The following is a 21765-nucleotide window of genomic DNA, read 5'->3' on the forward strand; positions in this document are numbered from 1 at the left end:
ATATTAACCCTTATAAGTCATAGCATTTACAAATATTTTCTCCTGTTTGGTAGGTTATCTTTTCTTTTGTTGGTGGTTTTCTTTGGTGTGTAAAAACTTTTAAGTTTAATTTAGTTCCATTTGTTTATTTTTTTTTTCTTTTGCGTTAGGAGACAGATCCAAAAAATATTGCTGTGATTTTTGTCAAAGAGTGTTTTGCCTACGTTTTCCTCTAAGAATTTTATGGTGTCTGGTCTTACATTTAGGTCTTTCATCCATTTTGAGTTTGTTTTTGTATGTGGTGTGAGGAAATGTTCTAATCTCATTGATATCCATGGAGCTCTCCAGTTTGCCCAGTACCACTTACTGAAGAGTCTTTTATCCATTGTGTATTTTTGACTCTTTTGTTATGGATTAATTAACTAGAAGTGCATGTGTTTATTTCTGGCCTCTCTCTTCTGTTCCATTGATCTGTGTGTCTGTTTTTGTGCCAGCACCATTCTGTTTTGATTTCTGTAGCTTTGTAGTATAGTCTGAAGTCAGGGAAGGGTGATACCACCATCTTTGTTCTTTTTTCTCCAGACTGTTTGGCAGTTGGGGTCTTCTGGGATTCCATATAGGTTTTAGGATTTTTTTTTTTCTCGGTCTGTGAAAAATGCCATGAGTATTTTGATAGGGGTTGCATTAAATCTGTAGATTGTATGGACATTTTAATAATATTAATTTTTCCAATCCAGGAACACAGAGTATCTTTACATTTCTTTATATCGTTTTCAAATTCCTTTATCAATGTTTTATAGTTTTCAGAGTATAGATCTTTCATCTCTTTGGTTAAGTTTATTCCTAGGTATTTTATTCTCTTTGATGCAATTGTAAATGGGATTGTTTTCTGAAATTCTTTTTCTGTTAATTCATTATTAATGTATAGAAAAGCAACATATTTTTGTATATTAATCTTGTAGCCTGCAACCTACATTCATTTATTCTAAGAGCTTTTTTTGGCAGAGACTTTGGGTTTTCTATGTATTGTATCATGTCATCTGCAACTAGGGACAGTACTACTTCTTCCCTTCCAATTTGGTTGCCTTTTATTTCTTTTTTCTTATCTGATTGCTGTGGCTAGGACTTCTAATACTATATTAAACAGAAGTGGCAAGAGTAGGTACCTTGTCTTCTTCATGATTTTAGAGGCAAGGCTTTCAACTTTTCACCATTGAGTGTGATGTTAGCTGTGGGTTGCTATAAATGGCCTTCAATATGTTGAGATATGTTCCTTTCTATACCAACTTTGATGAGGGTTTTTAGCATGAGGGGGTGTTGAATTTTGTCAAATGCTTTTTTCTGTGTCTGTTGAGATGATAGTGTGATTTTTATCTTTTTGGTTAATGTGGTGTATCTCATTGATTGATTTCCAAATATTGAACCATCCTTGCATCTTTGGGAAAATACCCTAGTTGAGAATGGTGTATGATCCTTTATATATATTGTTGGATTTTGCTTCCTAACATTTTGTTGAGGATTTTTACATCTATATTCATCAGAGATATTGGCATATAATTTTCCTTTTTTGTAATGTCTTTGGTTTTCGTATCAGGGTGATAGTGCTTCCCTCCTCTTCAATCTTTTGTAATAGTTTGAGAAGGATAGGTATAAGTTTTTTATGTTTGATAGAGTTCCCCAGTGAGGCTGTCCTTTCCTGAGAGTTTTTTAATTACAGATTCTATTTCATTTCTAATGATTGGTCTGTTCAAATTATCTGTTTCTTCTTGACTCAATTTGGCAGGCTTTTTATTGCTAGAAACTTGTCCATTTCTTCTAGGTTTTACAATTTGTTGGCATATACCTGTTCATAGTATTCTTATGATTTTTTTCTATTTCTGCAGTATTAGTTGTTATTTTTCCCCTTCTATTTCTTATATGTTTATTGGGGTTCTCTCTCTTTTCTTCTTGATGAGCCTGGCTAAAGCTTTATCAATTTTGTTTATCTCTTCCAAAAGCCAGTTCTTGATTTCATTGATTTTTTTTTTGTCTCTATTTTATATACTTCCTCTCTAATCATTATTATTTCCTTCTTTCTGCTGAATTTAGGTTTTGTTGTTCTTTTTCAGATTCATTTAGATAGTGAATTAGGGTTTTTTTTATTTGAGATATTTCTTGTTTTTTGAGGTAAGCCTGTATGCTGTAAACGTTCCTCTTAGAACTGTTTTTGGTGCATTCCATAAATTTTGGAAAGTTGTGTTTCCAAATGATGTTTGTTTTCATTTGTCTTGAGGTGTTTTCTGATTTCCTCTTTGATATCTTTATTGATCCATTGGTTTTTTTAGTAGCATGTTATTTAGTCTTCATGTGTTTGTGCTTCTCCCATTTTTCTTCCTGTAATTGATTTCTGGTTATACTGTTGTCAGAAAAAATGCTTTATATAATTTCTATCCTCTTAAATTTGTTGAGATTTATTTTGTGGCCTAGCACGTCCTCTATCCTGAAGATTGTTCTACGTATGCTTGAAAAGAATGTGTATTCTGCTATTTTTGGATGGAATATATCCTGTGGGTATATTTTAAGTCCAGCTGCTCTACTGTGTCACTTAAGACCACTTTTACCTTATTGATTTTCTGTCTGGAGGATCTGTCCATTGATGTAAGTGGGCTGTTAAAGTTGCCTACTCTTATTGTTTATTGTCAGTTTCTCTATTTATGTCTGTTAATATTTGCTTTATATATTTAGCTGCTCTTGTACTGGGTTAGTAATATATAATGAGTGTGATATCCTTCCTGTAACTGAGTGTCTGTGTGTGTAACAGGTATCAATAAATAGTACAAGAATGCTGAGGCATAGAGGTATATGGTTTTAAGTCATCGCTGATCTAAGTGTTCATTGAAGCTAAAATTAAAAGTCCAGGTGACCAAAAACAGAAGATCTTACCACTATTACTGGAAAGTCCCTATGAGTAAAGCTTCTTTTCAAGGACATGGGCACATCAGATCTAGCTGCAAAAGCTAAATTGTTGCCCCTAGTCCTTAATGTCTAAAGATGCTCTGATACTGTTCCTGCTAATGTTTATCCTGGGAATCTTATAAGCTTAGTAAGACTACTGACTTTCTTTCCTCTCTCTCTTCCTCCCTCTCTTACCTTATTTCATAAACAATTTTGGAGTACTCATAGCAAAAAGACATATGATAAGGAGCATTCTAGGAGATTTGAAGATAAGTTGATGTATATCACGAGGGACATGTGAAAAATTTCGGAAGGCTTTCTTTTGGAAATACCATACTTCTCGCATTCTAACTCACTCCACACGTACACATAAACACTGAAATTATTGCCATAGAGATCCATTGTCCTTGATGAGAATGTGTAGTGTAGAAAAAAAATTGAGAATTAAAGCCTAGAGACTTAAAATTTACCAATAGAGACATGTCTAAAAATGTAATAATATATTTTAATTGTTGTATATTTAATATTACAGGGGTAATATTTTGGATTACTTTGATAATACTAAGTAGGTATGCTTTCATTCCCTCTAAAATTCTATTCTGTCTGTACTCCAGTCACCTTTAAGATTAAGTCATTAGTAGTCCAGGGGAAAAAAATAGATAATGGCAGAAAAAGGAGGTTCATAGGATGAAGGAGAAGTAAATAGCATATAGGAGTACCTCTAACAGGAATTGGGAGTAGGAGAGTAGAACAGAAAGAAAAGAAGGAGAAAACATTAGACTCCAGTATCCTGGCTCCTCTGGACTGAAGCTGTGGAAAGAGTTGATGTAGGAGGTTAGAAACAACCTAAGTTTGAAAGAACCCTAGTGTGGTAGAGATTGTTTTCTTGCCTCTCCTTGGGGAAACTGGGCCATTTTCAGGGTCACTCTATTAGAAAAGCATCATGTATAACATGAGACCAGCCAAGCAATAAATTGAAAATAGCAAAGTAACAGAATGAATTGAGAGCAGACAAAAGTTCCTTTTTTATGGTTTTCTGCCAAATCAAGATTGTTGTGATGGAATTCCTAGGTTTCCCTTTGGGCCGAGTGAAGGTAACTGGGGCACACACCAGCTATAGTCTTCTGTAAGAAGATGCTCAGCAAGGCCAGGGAAGCTCATTTTGGGTTTGTGGGAGGACCGCCTAATAAGGTGAGAGGACATAAAATTATTCTTTAGAATACCCAATGCCAGGAGGATGTAGTGGGATTTACTGGTGGGGAAATTTATTAGCAGGGCATTCAGGGCCTGTAGAAAACACTGTCATGAAACCAGCAAATAAATGTCACCACTTCTGGAGACCAGATTAACAGCCAGCAGAGAACAGACTACAATTTTCCCCAATAGCAGAGTGTCACAATGTAGATGGGGAACCATGTGCAAAAAGGAAATTGAATTTCTGTATATTGGAAATCAGCATACTTCACAAGCTTTCATGTCCACTACTGGGGAAACATTCATCTTGCCAATTAAAATTTAGTTACTTCTGAGTTGAAGCTGTCTTCTTTAAGTAAAAATTTAGTTAAATTCAGAATGTTTTTCTCCCCTTTTCCCCTTTTTCCTTCCCAAGAGCAAGCTAAGTCCTGCCAGTGTACGGAGGTAACTTGTTCTGGTGCTGACCTCTAGTGGTCTCTGGCCTTCACTGAGGTGTCTGATCCTGCTGGTCTCTGGATGATGGTAATTTATATTTACTGCTGTAATGTCTTGCTTTGGCCTCCTGTCTCTAAGATACATGTACTTTGCATTATCAGATCACAAGTGAGCTCTTTTGGATCTCCCAACTCCCTTTCAAGCCTCTTCCTTTGGCTGTTGCAACATTACAGATGCTTTCCAGTAAGTAGTCTTCAAATTGGGGTACATATAACTCTGGAGGTACATGAAGACATTCCGAGGAGTATGTGGGCAAAGTTGTTATTTTTTAAAATCAACTGTATTTATGTATGATTTATATAAATAAGATTCAATCAATTTCACGTGTGCAATTCTGTGACTCTTAAACGTGTATCCTCATGTAACCACCAATATAATCATGATAGAAAACATTTCATCACCCTGAAAAGTTCCTTTATGCCCTTTGTAGTCAGTCTTTTCCCTCCACCCAAGGCCTTGGAAGTCACTGATCTGTTTTCTGTCACTACAGTTTTGTCTTTTCTAGAATGTCATTTAAATATTATCATACAGCATGTAGATTTTTGTGACTGACTTCTTAGTATAATGCGTTTGAGATTCATCCATATTGTATCAGTAGTTAATTCTTCTTTTAAAAAACAGCTTTACTGAGATTTAATTCAGGTGCCATACAATTCACCTTTTTAAAGTGTACAATTTAGTGGTCTTTAGTATATTCACAGAATTGTGAAAACATCACTATAGTCAGTTTTAGAATTACAGATACATGCAATAACATGGATAGATTTCAAAGCATTATGCTAAGAACTCAGTCACAATCTTATCACCTTTATTACTGCAGTCTTGGTTCAAGCAGCCATAATCTCTGCTTACATTATCATGACAACCTGTAAACTGGTTGAATTTCACCCTGCAGACTATTCTCAGCTTAACATCCAGAGTAATCATCTTAAAAATTTTAAGTCAAATCTTGTCATACCTCTGTTTAAACTTTATGATTTGTTTCCTTTCTCTTAGAGTAAAATCCAAAATTCTTACAATAGCCTGTAAAGACTTGTATTATCTTCCCACCACCATACTTACCTTGCTGATCTTATCTCCTCTAACTCTTCCCTTACCTATGACTGTTCTCTTCCAGCCATATCAGCCTCTTGTATTCTTCTGCCTGACCACTCTTCCACCACAATCTTCATGGCTGATCTCCCTCATCTCCTTCAAGTCTTTGCTCATGTCACCTTTTCAGGGATTCCCTCAACCATCCATTTAGGTGGCAAACTCTCCATGGACTCCTAAATCTCCCTTGTATTACTTAAAAAAAAAAACCTAATACTTACTATATTCTAACATACTTGTGTAATTTATTTATTTTAGTTGTTATTTGACTGACCCCTCCCACAAGAATGTGAATTTGACAAGGGGCGGAATGTTTACCTATTTTGTTTCCTGATATATCTCCAGTACCTAAAACAGTTCCTGGAACATTGTGAGGACTCAGATATTTGTTGATGAATGGTTGGATGAATGAAATCAAGAGTTAAAAACTAGAGGTTCCAGTTCAAGGTGGTGACATAAGAAGATCCTGTATTCACCTCTTCCCACATACCAAATCTGCAGCCATGTATGGAACGGTTTCTCCTGGGAAAAAACTGAAAACAGATGGCACAACTCTTAACATTAGACAAATGAGAGGGAAACCACATTTAAGTGGGTATGAAAGGCTGAGGCACAATCTTGCCATAAATTCTGCCTCTGGCACTGTGACCCTCAATTGGAAGGGAACTTGAAACTTGGAGCTTCTCCATGAGGAGTAAAGGGCTTATACTCCACATTGGGCACCCCAACTTTAAAGACTATTAACTGAGAGACAAGGCCTCAAAATATCTGGGTTTAAAGACCAGTGGGGCTCACATCCATGTGACCTGTGGGGCCATGACAAACCACAGTATAGTTCTTAAAGGGTCTGTGTGCGGACCCAGCTGCTCTAGAGTGCAGCACAGAAGCAGCCCTTTGAACAGCACTCAGACGTTATATGTAAAAGACTCATTTGTTAATTTTGAAACAGTTGGTCTGAGGGGCAAGAACTTGCTGGGATATTCTCCTGGGATGGAAGCTAGTGGGGACTGTCATCATGCCCTCCTTCTGCCTTGCTAAAGCTCAGGGGTGTCATCTTTTCTTCTTTTTTCCTTCCCAGTGGGAGTCATCTGTATGCTCCAGTCTATGAGCACCATTGTTTACTATCTCTTTCTGCCTTGCTGAAACCAGTGGATGCCTTCTCCAACTTTTTTTCTCCTCTTTTTGGCAGGTGCCATTTTTGTACCCCACCTCCTCTGCCTTGCTCCAACCAGCTGGTACCATCTTTGTCCTCTCCCTCTGCTGCACTAGTATTTCCAAGGTGGACTCCGGTTTTGTGCTTTCCCTCTGCTTTGTTCCAGCTCACTGATATCTTCCATATAGGAGCTTATACCCTTCTTTGATGCCCTGACTTTTGCAGATGCTGCCAGGGGACACACCTTGATTGCCTTACTCTGGTGGCTAGGGGGACTGATGTTCCTGGGTCCCACAGGACTGTAACAGTTACAGAGACAGTTCTTGGAAGGCTGCCACTCCCAGGACACTGCACAGAAAGTGGACTAAAACACTCTCCTAGTCTTTCCGTGAAAGACACCTACTTGTTACTCCTGGAGCTTTGGCCATAGGAACAGGCTTCAGGTTTGAAACACATCCAGAGTCTACAGAGGTGCTCTCAGGTAGTATAACCTGGAGAATACTATCTTTCTGCCTTCCCTCTGCCTTGCCACAGCTTACTGGCATCTCTTAGAAAGGAGCATACACACTCGTCTGGAGCCTTGATTTTTATGACCTCTGCCCAGGAGATACCTCCAGATCACTTGGTTCTGGGGACCAGCAGTGCTTGCACTTGTCCCAAAGAACTGTATATATTTGCATTTTTAAGAAGCTGTTGCCTAAGGGGGTCTGGCTTTTAATCAGCCTGAAACTAGGTGCTGAATGAGATTCTTCCTTTTGGGACACTAACTGGTTTTGACACACCCTCAGCTACTGAGAGCTATTAAAAAATTAAATGGGCTGCCTGAATGATCACAAAGGTTTGAAAAGCTAGGGCAGAGTTGAATGACAAGATTTATCTCCTACGCAGGGCCAACCCTTCAAGGCTGGGAGAGGCAGCTATTTTATCTAACGCATAGAAATCAACATTGAGAGTCAAGCAAAGTGAATTTTGTGTTGTCCCAGTGCATATAAAATTTATGTTTATTCTGTATCATAGACTGTTAAGCCTGCGCTGGCATTATGCCTAGAAGAACAGTGTGCATACCTTAATGTAAAATACTTTGTTGCTAAAAATTGCTAACCATTATCTGAACCTTCTCCAAGTTGTAACATCAAAGATCACTGATCACAGATTACCATGACATAATAATAATTTAAAAGTTTGAAATATTGCAAGAATTACCAAAATGTGATACACAGAAATGAAGTGAGTAAATGCTATTGGAAAAATGGCACCAACAGACTTTCTCAAGGCAGAGTTGCCACAGACTGTTGGTTTGTAAAAAATGCAGTAGCTGTGAAGCACATTAAAGCAAAGTGCAAGAAAACGAGGTATGTCTGTATGATAGAGGTTGTGGATTAATTACTTAGAAGGCTAGTATAAAGGCTAAAAGACAAAGGTAGTAAAAACAGCTGCAACTATCATAATTAGTTAAGGAATACACACAATTAAAAGATGTAAAATGTAACATCAAAAACAAAATTGGGGGGGGTAAGAATAAAAATGTAGAGCTCTAGAATGCATTCAAAGTTAAGTTGTTACCAACTTAAAATAGACTGTTATAAATATTAAGTTGTTATAGGTAAGTTTCTTGGTAGCCACAGAGCAAAAACCTATACTATATACAAAAAAATAAAAGGAGAAGGAATATAAGCATACCACTAAGGAGAGTAATCAATCACAAAGGAAGAGAGTAGCCAGAAGAAGAAAGGAACAGAGGAACTACAAAATAACCAGAAAACAATGAACAAAATGGCAATAAGTACATACCTTTCAGTAATTACTTTAAATGTAAATGAACTAAATTCTCCAATCAAGAGACATAGAGTGGTTGAGTGAATACAAAACCAAACTTATCAATATGCTGCCTACAAATAACACACTTAAAAGTTAAGGACACACAGAGACTGGAAGTGAAGTTATGGGAAAAGATGTTCCATGCAAATAGAAACTGAAAGAAAACTGGTGTAGCTGTACTTATGTCAGACAAAATAGGCTGTGAAACAAAGACTGTAATAAGAGACAAAGAAGGGAATTATATAGTGATAAAGGGGTCAGTCCAACAAGAGAATATAACATTTGTGTATATTTATGCACCCAGCATAGGAGTGCCTAAATATTAACCTAAGTTAAAATATATATTAACCTACTAAATGCATAAAATAAATATTAACAGACCTAAAGGGAGAAACAGACAGCAGTATAATAATAGCAGGGGACTTTAATATCCTACTTACATCAATTGATAGGTCATCCAGACAGAAAATAAACAAGGAAACATTGGCCTAAATGGCACATTAGACCAGATGGACTTAACAGAAATATACAGGACATTCCATCTAGAAGCAATAGGATACACATCCTTCTCAAGTGCACATGAAACATTTTCTGGGATAGATCATATGTTAGGCCATAAAACAGGTCTTAACAAATTTAAGAAGACTGAAATTATGTCAAGTGTCTTTTCCAGTCACAGTGGCATGGAACTATAAGAAGAAAACTGGAAAATTGATAAATATGTGGAGCTTAAACAGCATGCTCCTGTACAAATCAGTAGGTAAAAAAGAAGTTGAAAGCAAACCTGAGAGAAACAAAAGTGGAAATACAGCATATGAAAATTTATAGGATGCAGTAAAAGCAGTTATAAGAGAAAAGTTCATAGTAATAAATGCCTACTGCAAGAAATAAGAAAAGTTTCAAATAAACAACCTAACTTAACACCTCAAAGAACTAGAAAGAGAAGAGCAAATAAAGCCCAAAGTTAGGAGAAGGAAAGAAATAGCATAGCAGAAATAAATGAAAAGAGACAAAGACAACAGAAAAGATCAATGAAGCCAAGAGCTGTTTATAAAAAAAAAAAAAATGGCAAACCATTAGCTAGACTCACTAAGAAAAAAAGAGAAGACTCAAATAAATTAAATCAGAAATCAAAGAGGAGACATACAAATGATACCCCAGAAATATAAAGGATCCTAAGAGACTACTACAAACTAAATAGACACCAACAAATTGGACAACCTAGAATAAATGGATAAATTCCAAGAAACAAACAACTTTCTAAGAGTGAATCAGGAAGAAATAGAAAATCTGAATAGTCTGATTATTAGTAAGCAGATTGCATCAGTAATTAAAAGCATCCCCAAAATTAAAGTCCAGATAGCTTCACTGGCAAATTCTACCAGACATCTGAAAAAGAGTGGACACCAGTCATTCTCAAACTCTTCCAAGAAATAGAAGAGGAGGGAACACTTCCAAGCTCATAACTCATTTTATAGGCCAGCATAATTTGATACCAAAACCAGACAAAGACACAACAAAGAATGAAAAGTACAGGCTAGTGTCCCTGATGAACATACACAAATCCTTAACAAAATGTTAGCAAACCAAGATACATTAAAAGGATTGTACACCATGATCAAGTTGGGTTTAGTCCAGGGATGCGAGGATGGTTCAGCATCCACAAATCAATCAGTGTGATAAACCAGATTAACAAAATGAGGGATAAAAATCGTGTGATCATTGTCATAGATGCAGTAAAAGCACTTTACAAAACTTAATACCCATTTTTGCTAAAAATTCTCCACGGAGTTGATACAGAGGGAATGTACCTTAACATAATGAAGGCTATACACGATGAGCCCACAGTTGATACCATGCTCAGTAGTGAAAAGCTGAAAGCTTTTCCTCTAAAATCAGGAACAAGACAAGGATGTCCACTCTTGTTACTTTTATTCAACATAGTATTGGAAATCCTAGCCAGAGCAGTCCACCAAGAAAAAAAGACATTAATGCAAGTGAATTGGAAAGGAAGAAGTAAAACTGTAACTGTTTGCAAATGACATGATAAAACCCTGAAGACTCCTCAGAAAAAGTTAAAACTAATAAATTCAGTAAATTTGCAAGATACAACATCAATACAGAGATCTATTGTGTTTCTGTACACTGATAACAAACTATCAAAAGGAGAAATAAAATAATCCCATCTGTAATTGCACCAAAAATAACAAAATATCTGTGAATAAATTTAACCAAGGAGGTGAATACTGTAGACACTGATGAAAGAAGTTGAAGAAGATTCAGAGGAAGAAGAAAATATTCCGTACTCATGGATTGCAAGAATCCATGTTGTTAAAATGTCCATACTACCCAAAGCAATCTACAGTTCAGTATAATCCCTTTTGAAATTTTAATGGCATTTTTCACAGAAATATACCAAAAAAATCCTAAAATTTGTATTGAACCACAAAAGACCCCAAATAGCCAAAGAAATCTTGGGAAAGAAGAACAAAGCTGAAGGCACCACACTCCATGATTACAAGTTGTATTATAAAGATGTAATTAAAACAGTATCATATTGGCATAAAAACAGACACATAGATTAGTGGAACAGAATGGCAAGCCCAGAAATAAACCCATGTGTATATGGTCAATTAATTTCTGACAAAGGAGCCAATATACAATGGAGAAAGGACAATCTCTTCAGTAAATGTTGTTGGGAAAATTGGACAGCCACATGCAAAAGAATGAAACTGGGCCACTATCTTACACCATACACAAAAATTAACTTAAAATTTGTAGACCTGAATCATAGAACTCCTAGAGGAAACATAGGTGGTAAGCTCCTTGACATTGGTCTTGGCAGTGATTTTTTTTGGATTTGGCACCAAAAGCCTAGGCAGCAAAAGCAAAAATCAGCAAGTGGGACTATACCAAATCAAGAAATTTCTGCATAGCAAAGAAAACCATCTAAAAATGAAAAGACAGCCTGAATGGGAGAAAATATTTGCAAACCATACATATGATAAATGGTTAATATGTAAAATATGTAAGGAACTCATCAACTCAATAAGAAAAAAAACTGTCCAAATAAAAAATGAGCAGAATGCCTGAAGAGAGATTTTTTCGAAGACATGCAGGTGGCCAACAGACAGATGAAAAGATCAACATCACTAATCATCAGGGAAATGCAAATCAAAATTACAAAGAGGTATCACTTCACACCAATCAGAATGGCCATCATCAAAGTCTGCAAATGATAAATGCTGAAGAGGGTGTGGAGAAAAGGGAACCCTTCTACACTGTTAGTAGGAATGTAATTTGGTGCAGACACTATGGAAAACAGTATGGAGATTACCTAAAAATTTAAAAATAGGGTTACTATATGATCCAGCAATCCCTCTCCTGGGCATATATCCAGAGAAAACTCCAGGTTGAAAAGATACGTGCACCCCAGTGTTCATAACAGCACTATTTATAGCAGTCAAGACATGGAAGCAACCTAAATGTCCATTGACAGATGATTGGATAAAGAAGTTATGGTATACATATATACCACAGTGATGCAAATGATGCAGCTGACAAGGGCTTAACTTCCAGAATATACTATACACACACACACACACACACACACACACACACACACACACACACACATTCACATATATATAGAGAGAGAGTAGTATTCCATTATATATATAATGTATATATGTAATGTATTCCAATTATATATATATATAATATATATATATATATAATGAAATACTACTCAGCCATAAAAAGAATGAAATAATGCCATTTGCAACAACATGGATGGACCTAGAGATTATCATACTAAGTGAAGTAAGTCTGAGAGAAGAAGGCAAGTATTACATGATATTAGTTATATGTAATCTAAAAGTATGACACAAATTAACTTACTTACAAAACAGAAACAGACTCACAGACATAGAAACAAACTTATGGTAACAAAAAGGGAAAGAGGGGGAGGGATAAGTTGAATCACTATGCTAACACATAACACAGAAACTAACACAAGATTTTAAATCAACTGTACTTCAATTAGAAGAAAAAGAATTGAGTGGTTTGCTGAAAATTAAAAACACAAAACAAACCCACGAGATATGAGATGTCACCTCACACTTGTTACGATGGTTATTATCAAAAAAACAAGAAAGAACAAATGTTGGAGAGGATGTGAAGGAAAGGGAATGTTTGTGCACTATTGGTGGGAATGTAAATTGATACAGTCACTATGGAAAATAGTATGCAGCTTCCTCAAAAAATTAAAAATAGAGCTACCATATGAGCCAATATTTCCATTTCTGGGTGTTTATCCAAAGAAAATGAAAACATTCAGTTGAAAATATTTCTGCAACTCCATGTTCTTTATAGCATTATTTACAGTAGCCAAGATATGGAAACAACTTAAGTGCCTACTGATGGATGAATATATATAAAGAAAATGTGGTACATATGTACACAGTGGAATATTACTCAGCCATAAAAAAGAATGAATTCTTGCCATTTGTAGTAACAATGGATGGACCTTGAGGGCATTATACCAAGTGAAATAAGTCAGACAGAGAAAGACAAATAACATATGATTTTATATGTGGAATCTAAAAACAGAAACAAAAAATCAAGCTCATAAATACAAAGAAGAGATTGGTGGTTGCCAGAGGTGGGGATGAGGGTTAGGCAAAAAAGGGGAAGAGAGTCAAAAGATACAAAAGTCCCAGCTATAAAATAAGTTATGAGGATCGAATTGGCAACTGTAATTAATAATACTCTAGTGCACATCTGAAAGTTGCTAGAGACTAAATCTTAAAAGTTCTCATCAGAAAAAAAAATTTGTAACTAGATATAATAACAGATGTTAACTAGACTTAATTGTGGTGATCATTTCACAATATATACAAATATCAAGTCATTATGTTTTTCTGGAAGTAAACAAGAATGGAGCAAAAGCATATTGAGAATAAATAAGGCCAAACTTACCTTGAACTTCTTGCAGTGTTTGTTTGTTAGACTCAGTCTTGTGTGTGATATATTGATGAATCTAATAGGCTTTAGTGGGCCAAATACAGGTAAATCCCCCTACTGCATTCCCTGTAGGCCCACATACCTGGGACGTAAATGCAAGTCAGTGCGAACATAAGGCCTGAAAACATGTGAAAACTCTTTTTCCTTTCTAACCAAACTCTGTTTTTTAAAATGGTGCAGTTGCTGAGAGTCTGTTCAGTGTTTTTAATCTTAAATTTCTTAGCCAGTGAAGTGGGCAGAGGCTAGAGGTCTGGAAGAGTCTGAAGAGTTTAGATGGGCTTTGTAGAAGTGGGTTCACTTCATGACAGTTTAAAATGTTTCATTGAGTAGTTGTGTATGTACACACAGAGAGAAGAAAATACATGTAAGTATATAGCTTGGTGAATTTTCATAAGCTGAATACATCAGTATAATTAACACCCAGAACCAAAAACAACCTAACGAGCATCCCAGATGCTCGCCTTGTGTCTCTTCCAGTTACTACCTCCCATTCAGAGTACTACTGTTCTGACATGGATGGACCTTGAGGGCATACCAAATGAAATAAGTCAGACACAGAAAGACAAATAACATGATCTCACTGATATGTGGAATCTAAAAACAGAAACAAAAAATCAAGCTCATAGATACAAGTAAGAGATTGGTGGTTGCCAGGGATGGGGGTAATGCTGTAGATGTGTTTTGCTTGATTTTGTACTCCGTATTAATTAAATCATGCGGTATATACTTGTTTGTATCTCTTCTTTTGCTCAAAATTTGTGGAACTTACGCACATTTATTATATATGGTTAGAATTTATTCATTTTTAATACTATGCAAAATTCCATGGTTTGAATATACCACAACTTATCCATTTTACTATTTATATGCATTTGGGTGGTTTGCAATTTGGGGCTTTTATGAATATTGCTACTATATATGATACATTCTATTAACTTGGTGTACATATGCATGAATTTCCTAGGACATTTCATAGTTTCTTATCCATAGTCAGTGAACTGTTAAGTATTCTTCAGTGTTGCGGTCAATATATTTACTAGATGTACCTTATTCGAATGAGAGCTGTAGTTGCAGGTATTAACCAAGTTCTTCCATTCGATAGATGTTTCACTGGACTTTGCCTATACTTAAGATTCTTAACATGTATTCTGGTTAAGTATGCACATGCATGGTTTTCACTGGACTGAGTGCTTTCCAATTTTATTTTACTTACTTGCGTATCCCAGCACCTGGCACAGTACCTACAATACAGTAAGCTGATGGAGTGAATGGTAATAGCCGTCACCATTGGCAGTGATTAACACAGCTAGTCCCCTTTGTTCTGTGAACCATCTAGCTAAGGTAAAAACCTTGCTTTAGTTTGACATCTCAGAGTCAAAGAGTCAAAGGATTAGGAATGGGAAGTGATCACTCTCTGAGAAGCCCAGAACTGAGGGCTCAGAACTAAACATGCTATGTGGTTAGAGGAAATTTCTGTGGCTTTACAAGCCTCTTAGAGATTTCATGTGTTAACAGTAGTGATTCCAAGGGATAGTGTGGGGGCCAGATATAAATAGCAGAACACAAATGGGGTAATGTGCCACTGCCAAGCTACTGCTGGGGGTGTTTATAAAAAGAAAAGCATTCCCTTCTCAGCTCTCAGTGTCAACAACCTCCCATCCTGAAGACACATTCACCACAACTGAGAGAGTGGGGAAACAGTTTGAGACCTAGCATCATTTAAACCTTCTCCACAGGCAGAAAGCCAGGTAAACATTTTGACTTATTTACATTCATTCTACAGAAGTGAAGAATTTCCCAGAAAATCCTGATTTGGAGCTTGCTTGGCATATACTGCCTTGTAACAGTTATTTGTCAAGTATTAAATTCCAAATCTTTTTTATAAAGGGTAATTTAACACAAAAGTGGCATTTTGGTACTATCTTTTAGTACATTTAGTGAAATAAACTGCTCCTAAAAGAAGATGGGAATCTGGGGCCAAAGGGAAGACTATCTTCTTTCCCCTGTGCTGTTCATCCCCACTTTCAGATGCCAGAATATGGTGATTGGTAGGATAAAAAAGAGATTTCAGTTCCAGTAATGTGAACCTTGTTGTAGGTGCATGGCAAGAATTATAAACCAACCCTAAATTGAATCAGTTAATGACTCTGGGATAGCTTTAGCCCTTGAGGGCCTCTTGCCCTTCTGTTTGTCTGTTTCCATCTCATGAACAAGGGGATGAATATTGGACATTCAGCCAACAGAGTTATATAATCTTACTAGAATTGCTACCTGCCCAGTTCCTTCTTACTCTCATTCCTGCCTTCAGAATGTTATGCAAAACACTTGTTTTATCTTTGGCTTCTCTTAAATGTGAGTATTTGGAAGAAGAAGACCCCCTCGGATAACCTAGTTTTTACCACTGCTGGCCTCCACCCTACTCAAATGGGCATAACTTGGTTTGCAAAGAGGACAGAAGAATGGATGGTGTGCGTAGATACTAACTCCTGGAGAATTCTTGGAACCTGGGAGCTAGGGGACCAATTTGAAATGGTTGTTTTTTAGTGATTTCCTGTGTATGCTGAGAGGAGGTTTAGAGATAGGAAGAAAATATGACTACTAATGACTATGGTGGGAGAAACAACATGTCTAGAGGAAAATAGAAATGGACAGATTTAATCCTGAGCAAATTGCTGAAGTCCTCTGAGCTTTTTGTTTCCTCATCTGTAGAATGAGGGTGTTAGACAACAGACAAAACCTAATGGCCCTTTTAGCCATTGGAAATTTATTAATAATAACTTCCTAACCACCATGATATCCACTCTTATCTAGAATGAAAAAGTATGTGTGTGTGTGTGTGTGTGTGTGTGTGTGTGTGTATGTATACATATTACATCATCCTGTTCTACTTCCCTAAACCTTTTTGTAAAGATCTCCTAACTTGGAATTCCTTCATTTTAATTTAGAAGAGAAAAATGAAGACAGGATATTTTGCAGTGGTTACCGTGCTGCTGGCACCTATGATTCTAATGGACATCTTCCAGGTAATGTTAGGAATGGGAAGCATGTGGTCACTGGAATGGGAACGCTTGATATAATGTTGCCTGAGGCATTTGTGTGGGTTAATGATGAAAATGACAACAGATGGAATAGGTAAACTAGTTGTTTTACAAGTAGCTCTTTTATACATTGATACATGTTAACTGTAGAACATTGAAAAATTAAAATTAAGCCAAGAGAGGAAAGTGAAAATTATCCACAATCCTTCTGACCCTGAGAGACTCCTAATTTGTTGGTGTATATTCTTCTTAGCTTTTTCCTATGTGTTTGTGTTTATAATTTACAAAAATGGATTCACACTATACATAGTATTTTTTTAACCTTTTTAAGTTAATACTGTGCTACAGGTATCTGTGCCATCAAATATTCTGAAAAATATGTATTTTTCTCTAGATAAGATGGCACTGCAATGTTTGTTTACATGTTTTCCATTAAACTGTATAATGACCATTTTCTTACATTCAGTATTCTTTTTTTCTGATAGAACTTTTATGATTTTATTTTTTGCAATAGACTATTTAAACATTCTGTAACATTTTTTTATGTAGAATAGAAGCCAGATATCTCACTTGGTTTGTTTTCCCCACCTTGTTAGCTGTCACATCACTACTGAGTATTTGTCCACTGACTTGGTGTATCTTCTTTAAAATGTGTTAAATTCTTAAAATTTTATCCATTTTGAATTTAATATTCTGATCTATTATTTATAGAATCATTGTGTATTCTGTTACTTGGTCTGCAGTGTGACTTATAAACATTTCATGTATAATACACATATAAAAATTTACCATTTTAAAGTGTACAGTTCAGTGGGTTTTGTATATTCACTATATTGTGCAACCATCACTATTGTCATTATGGGACATTCTTATCATCCCCAAGAAGAAAACCTGTAGCTGTTAGCAGTCAGTCCCAGTTCCCTCCTTCTGCATTTGCCCAGTAACCGCTAATCTGTTTTCTGTCTCTGTGGTTTTGGGTATTCTGGACATTTCATCTGAATGGAATCATACAATATGTAGCCTTTTGTGTGGCTCTTTTTGCTTAGCATAACATTTTCAAGATTTATCCATGTTGTAGTTGTAGTATTAGTACTTCATTCTTTTTATATAGATTAATAATATTCCATTGCATGGTGATGCCACATTTTGTTTATCCATTCATTAATTGATGGACATTTGGGTTGGCCCCACTTTTTGGTTCTTAGGAATGAATAGTCCTTTCACGAACTTTCAGATCCGGATTTTTGTTTGTGCAAACATACGTTTTCAGTTCTCTTGGGTATATACCCAGCAGGGATATTGCTGTGTCATGTGGAGACTCTATGTTTAACATTTTGAGGAACTGCCAAACTGTTTTCTACAGTGACTGCACCATTTTACATTACTTATACAGAAATGTGTGAAGGTCCAGTTTCTTTACATCCTTGCCAGCGCTTGCTGTTTTCCTTTTTTCCCCTTATCTTTATAGCCAAACTAATGAGTGTGAGTTAATATCTTGCAGTAGTTTTGATCTGCCTTTTTAATATTCTTTTGCAACTTAATTTTGATGTGTTTATTTTATGAATGTTTCATAATTTAACCAATTTATTTTTTAACCATTTAGGTCATTTTCACATTTTTGTAATAAATTTTTGGTAATTGAAATTTCATCCATATGGGCTTTTATTTCAGTGGATAACTCAGAGGAAGAAAATATAATCAGTGTGTTCACCTTTGTACCTGTCCTTAACTGTCCATTCAGTTTTCCCTAAATGATTGTGGCATTTGTAAACTTTTTGACTGTTCAAGGCACTCACTGTACAGAACACACAATCAACCGTGGCATTGGGCCAAAAAGGCTTAATGCCTAAAATTAGATGTGTGGAGACTGGCTAGAAGCACAGGGGAAAAGACAGGGACATATTGGATCAACTCTTGATACGATGTGAGGAATGTGGGAGGTGATTTCAGGGTACGATGTCTTATAATATGTTGAAGTCTTGAAGATAAATTAGGCGTTGGTGCACAAGATGCACCCTGGTACATTCTGTGCTGCAGAGTAAAGTGCATTTCTTGGCTAGGAGATGGCAATGATTTGATCTTCTAAAGCTCAAATTGCCACTTCAAGAAACTGACCTACAGACCCAGGAGTTCAGGGTTCTCAATAAGTTCCCCAGCAGAATATTCTGTGGCTGATAATCAAGACAGTTTTTGATGTTGGCCCAATTCCAATGCTTGTAAAATGGTGTTATGGATTGTCTACCCAACCTTTTATAAGGGTTGTTATGAGGTTGAAATTCAACTAATTTTTTTAAAAGTGCTGTATGTAAATGTCAGTGGTCTTCATCATTAGAAACACAACATTTTGGTTAAGACAACAGACTCTGGAGCCAGATTTCCTGGGTTCAAATTCAGTTCTAAACAAGTAACTCAGTCTCTCTGTGCCTTAGTTTTCCTCATCCCTAAAAAGGAGACTAATAATAGTACCTACTACCTGCCTCACAGGGTTACCATGAAGATTAAATGAGTTAATATATATGAACACTTAGTGCTTCATATATAGAAAGCACTCTGTAAAAATTTTTAGGCCTTAATGATGGAGTGGCCACAGTGGGTGACTGAGAAGGAGAAATCTAAGAAAATTTCACAAACCTTATTGTATAATTTCTGTACAGTAAATGACATATAGTTCAGATGTACAATTTGATGAATTTTGATAGGTATATACACCTATGAAACCACCACCACAATCAGGATACCTCACATTTCCATCACTCCCAAAGAGGTGCAAATTTCGAACTCCCAATTTATCCCTTCCCAAGCCATTTATCCCCTGGTGTAACCATAAGTTTGTTTTCTATGTCTGTTTCTATTTTGTAGCTAAGTTCATTTGTGTCTTTTTTCTTAGACTCCACAAATAAGTGATATCATATGGTATTTTTCTTTCTCTTTCTGGCTTACTTCACTTACAAATGAATATATGGTTTTATATAAGGACGAAGTTAGTGGCAGTTGGAGACAGTAAGATTCTAAATTTGGTCTTGGTCTTAGACTATTTTGTTTGAAAAGTCTTTGAGCAATTCAAGTGGAGTTATTAAGTAGGCAGTTGATGTACAGTTCTTGCACTTACAGGACAAGTCAGAGGTAGTTAGATGATAGTTGAAACTATGGGCATTTATAAAATTGCCTAACAGTAGAATTGAGAGTTAGAAAATAAGTTGCCTTGAGAAACTCCAGTGTTTAATGGCCAACTAGAATATGCTGGATCTGCAGAGGAGTCTAAGAAATGTTCCCTTAGTGAGCACTGTTTGGATGGAGGAATGGAGGTTGGAAACCAGATTGAAGAGGGTTGAGATAGGAGTGGAAATGAAATGGAGATGGCAAAGATAGATATCTCTTTGAAGAAGTTTGACTCTGACGAGAGAAGAGAGATAGTGGGAAGGAGATAGTGTGGGATATGGGATCAAGTTTTACTTTCCTTCTAAAGTTGATTCTCCACCTTGCTTTCCTCCCCACCATACCCGCGCACTTCGAGAATCATTCACTTGGAGCCTACAACTTTAACAGGTCCTGGCTAAGAGTTTGTATAAAGTCTCCAACTGAGGTTGCAGCTTATGCAATCAGTATACCATACAAGTATAGAGCAGCGGAAGGAGTCAGTGATACGGAAGTTCCCACCCTTTAATTTGTAGAAACCCTTAGATGGTGTCTCTGAGCAAGCAGGTTTGCTCATCTTGTGTTTTGACCCATAGGCCAGAGCACAGAGTTCTTATTTAGTTCACCTGAATATTTTGCTATACTAGAAGCTTGGCATTCAAAGGGTAAATATGATACATATCCTGTCCTTGAGAAACTTACGGTAGAATACAGTCTGTCCTCCATATCCACACATGCATGGCCCCAAGGATATGGAGGGCCGACTGTTCTCATTGTACTACACCACTTTTACAGGAAACTTGAGCATTTTGGATTTTGATATCATTGGGGTCTCCTGGGTACTGAGGGATGGCTGTACATTATATTTCTATTATGAAATAATAAAAAATAACCACAGCTTCTTAAAGGCTTGATGTGTGCCAGGCATGGGGCTAAGGACTTTGCATATATTCATTGTATCATTTAATCCTCACAGCAATCCTGCAATTAAGGTACTATTTCCTCACTTAATCCTCATTTTTTTAAATGAAAAGAATTGAAACTCAGACATGTTAAGTAACTTTCCCATAAGTAATTAGTACCTAGTTAGTAACAAGTGGAATTTGAACCCAGATCTGTCTGGCTCCAAGCTAGTGTTAATTACACTACACCACCCTGCTTCTTACGTTATGTGTATAGTTTAAGGATGCATTAGGCCTTTTCCAGTTGTGTATAACAGAATGATGATTGAAACTAGCTCAGGTAAATAGGGAATTTATTGATTCTTATAACAAGTAAAATATAGTCTTCAGGTACAGCTAGACTCAGGCCTTAAGTAATGTTATCAGGGCCTCATCTCTCTCCACCTCAGCTCTGCAAACCTCTTTGTTGGTTTTATTTGCAAACAGGATTCTCCATGGAACCAAAAGCGTAACAATTGGCTGATCCAAGGCAATAGTTATCGTTAGAGCTTATGGTTATTGGGAAAGAAAGCCTTTTGTTTTTCTGAGAGTGCTCTGGTTTGTAAACCTTCATCACTGCTTATCATACGGGCTGAAGATGCAGAATCAGTCCTAGCCAAACCACACAGACAAGGGAGTGGATGTCCTCAAAGAAAAAGGCATAATATTTGCCATTATGTATGTATCCATCATGTACAGTATTTCACACAAGATTTTTCATATTCACTCAGCAATCTTGAATGGTTGAGGAAATCTAGCTAAGAATATTGTTTAAAAAAAAACCAGGACTGCCACCCATGTCTTCAGTTTCACACCCATTATTCTCTCCTTTGTATCTGTACAGGGTTCAGATGAGTGAGCTACAGGCGTGGTCATGCGTACACTTCTCACCCGCTAACATACTCTTTCATACAAATAGGTCACAGCTGAGAGAAGTTATCACTAGCAGTGGAATATACTT

At 36.4% G+C, this 21765-nt stretch overlaps 1 protein-coding gene across 5 annotated transcripts in view; it reads left to right on the forward strand.

Moving 5' to 3' along the window:
* ART3 (ADP-ribosyltransferase 3 (inactive)) overlaps positions 1 to 21765 on the forward strand; it is a 112913-nt gene that overhangs the window by 73085 nt on the left and 18063 nt on the right. For 3 of the 5 annotated variants that reach the window (XM_010983068.3, XM_064485495.1, XM_064485497.1), the window contains exons 1-2: positions 15120 to 15438; positions 16636 to 16713. In XM_010983068.3, coding sequence (XP_010981370.1) covers positions 16645 to 16713 — 69 coding nt within the window. In that variant the 5' untranslated portion in view covers positions 15120 to 15438; positions 16636 to 16644. Of the gene's footprint in view, positions 1 to 15119; positions 15439 to 16635; positions 16714 to 21765 lie in introns of those variants that run through there. The other 2 variants (XM_064485489.1, XM_010983077.3) reach the window with 1 other exon arrangement.

Source organism: Camelus dromedarius, chromosome 1 (assembly GCF_036321535.1).
Source record: "Camelus dromedarius isolate mCamDro1 chromosome 1, mCamDro1.pat, whole genome shotgun sequence".
Classification (NCBI taxonomy): domain Eukaryota; kingdom Metazoa; phylum Chordata; class Mammalia; order Artiodactyla; family Camelidae; genus Camelus; species Camelus dromedarius.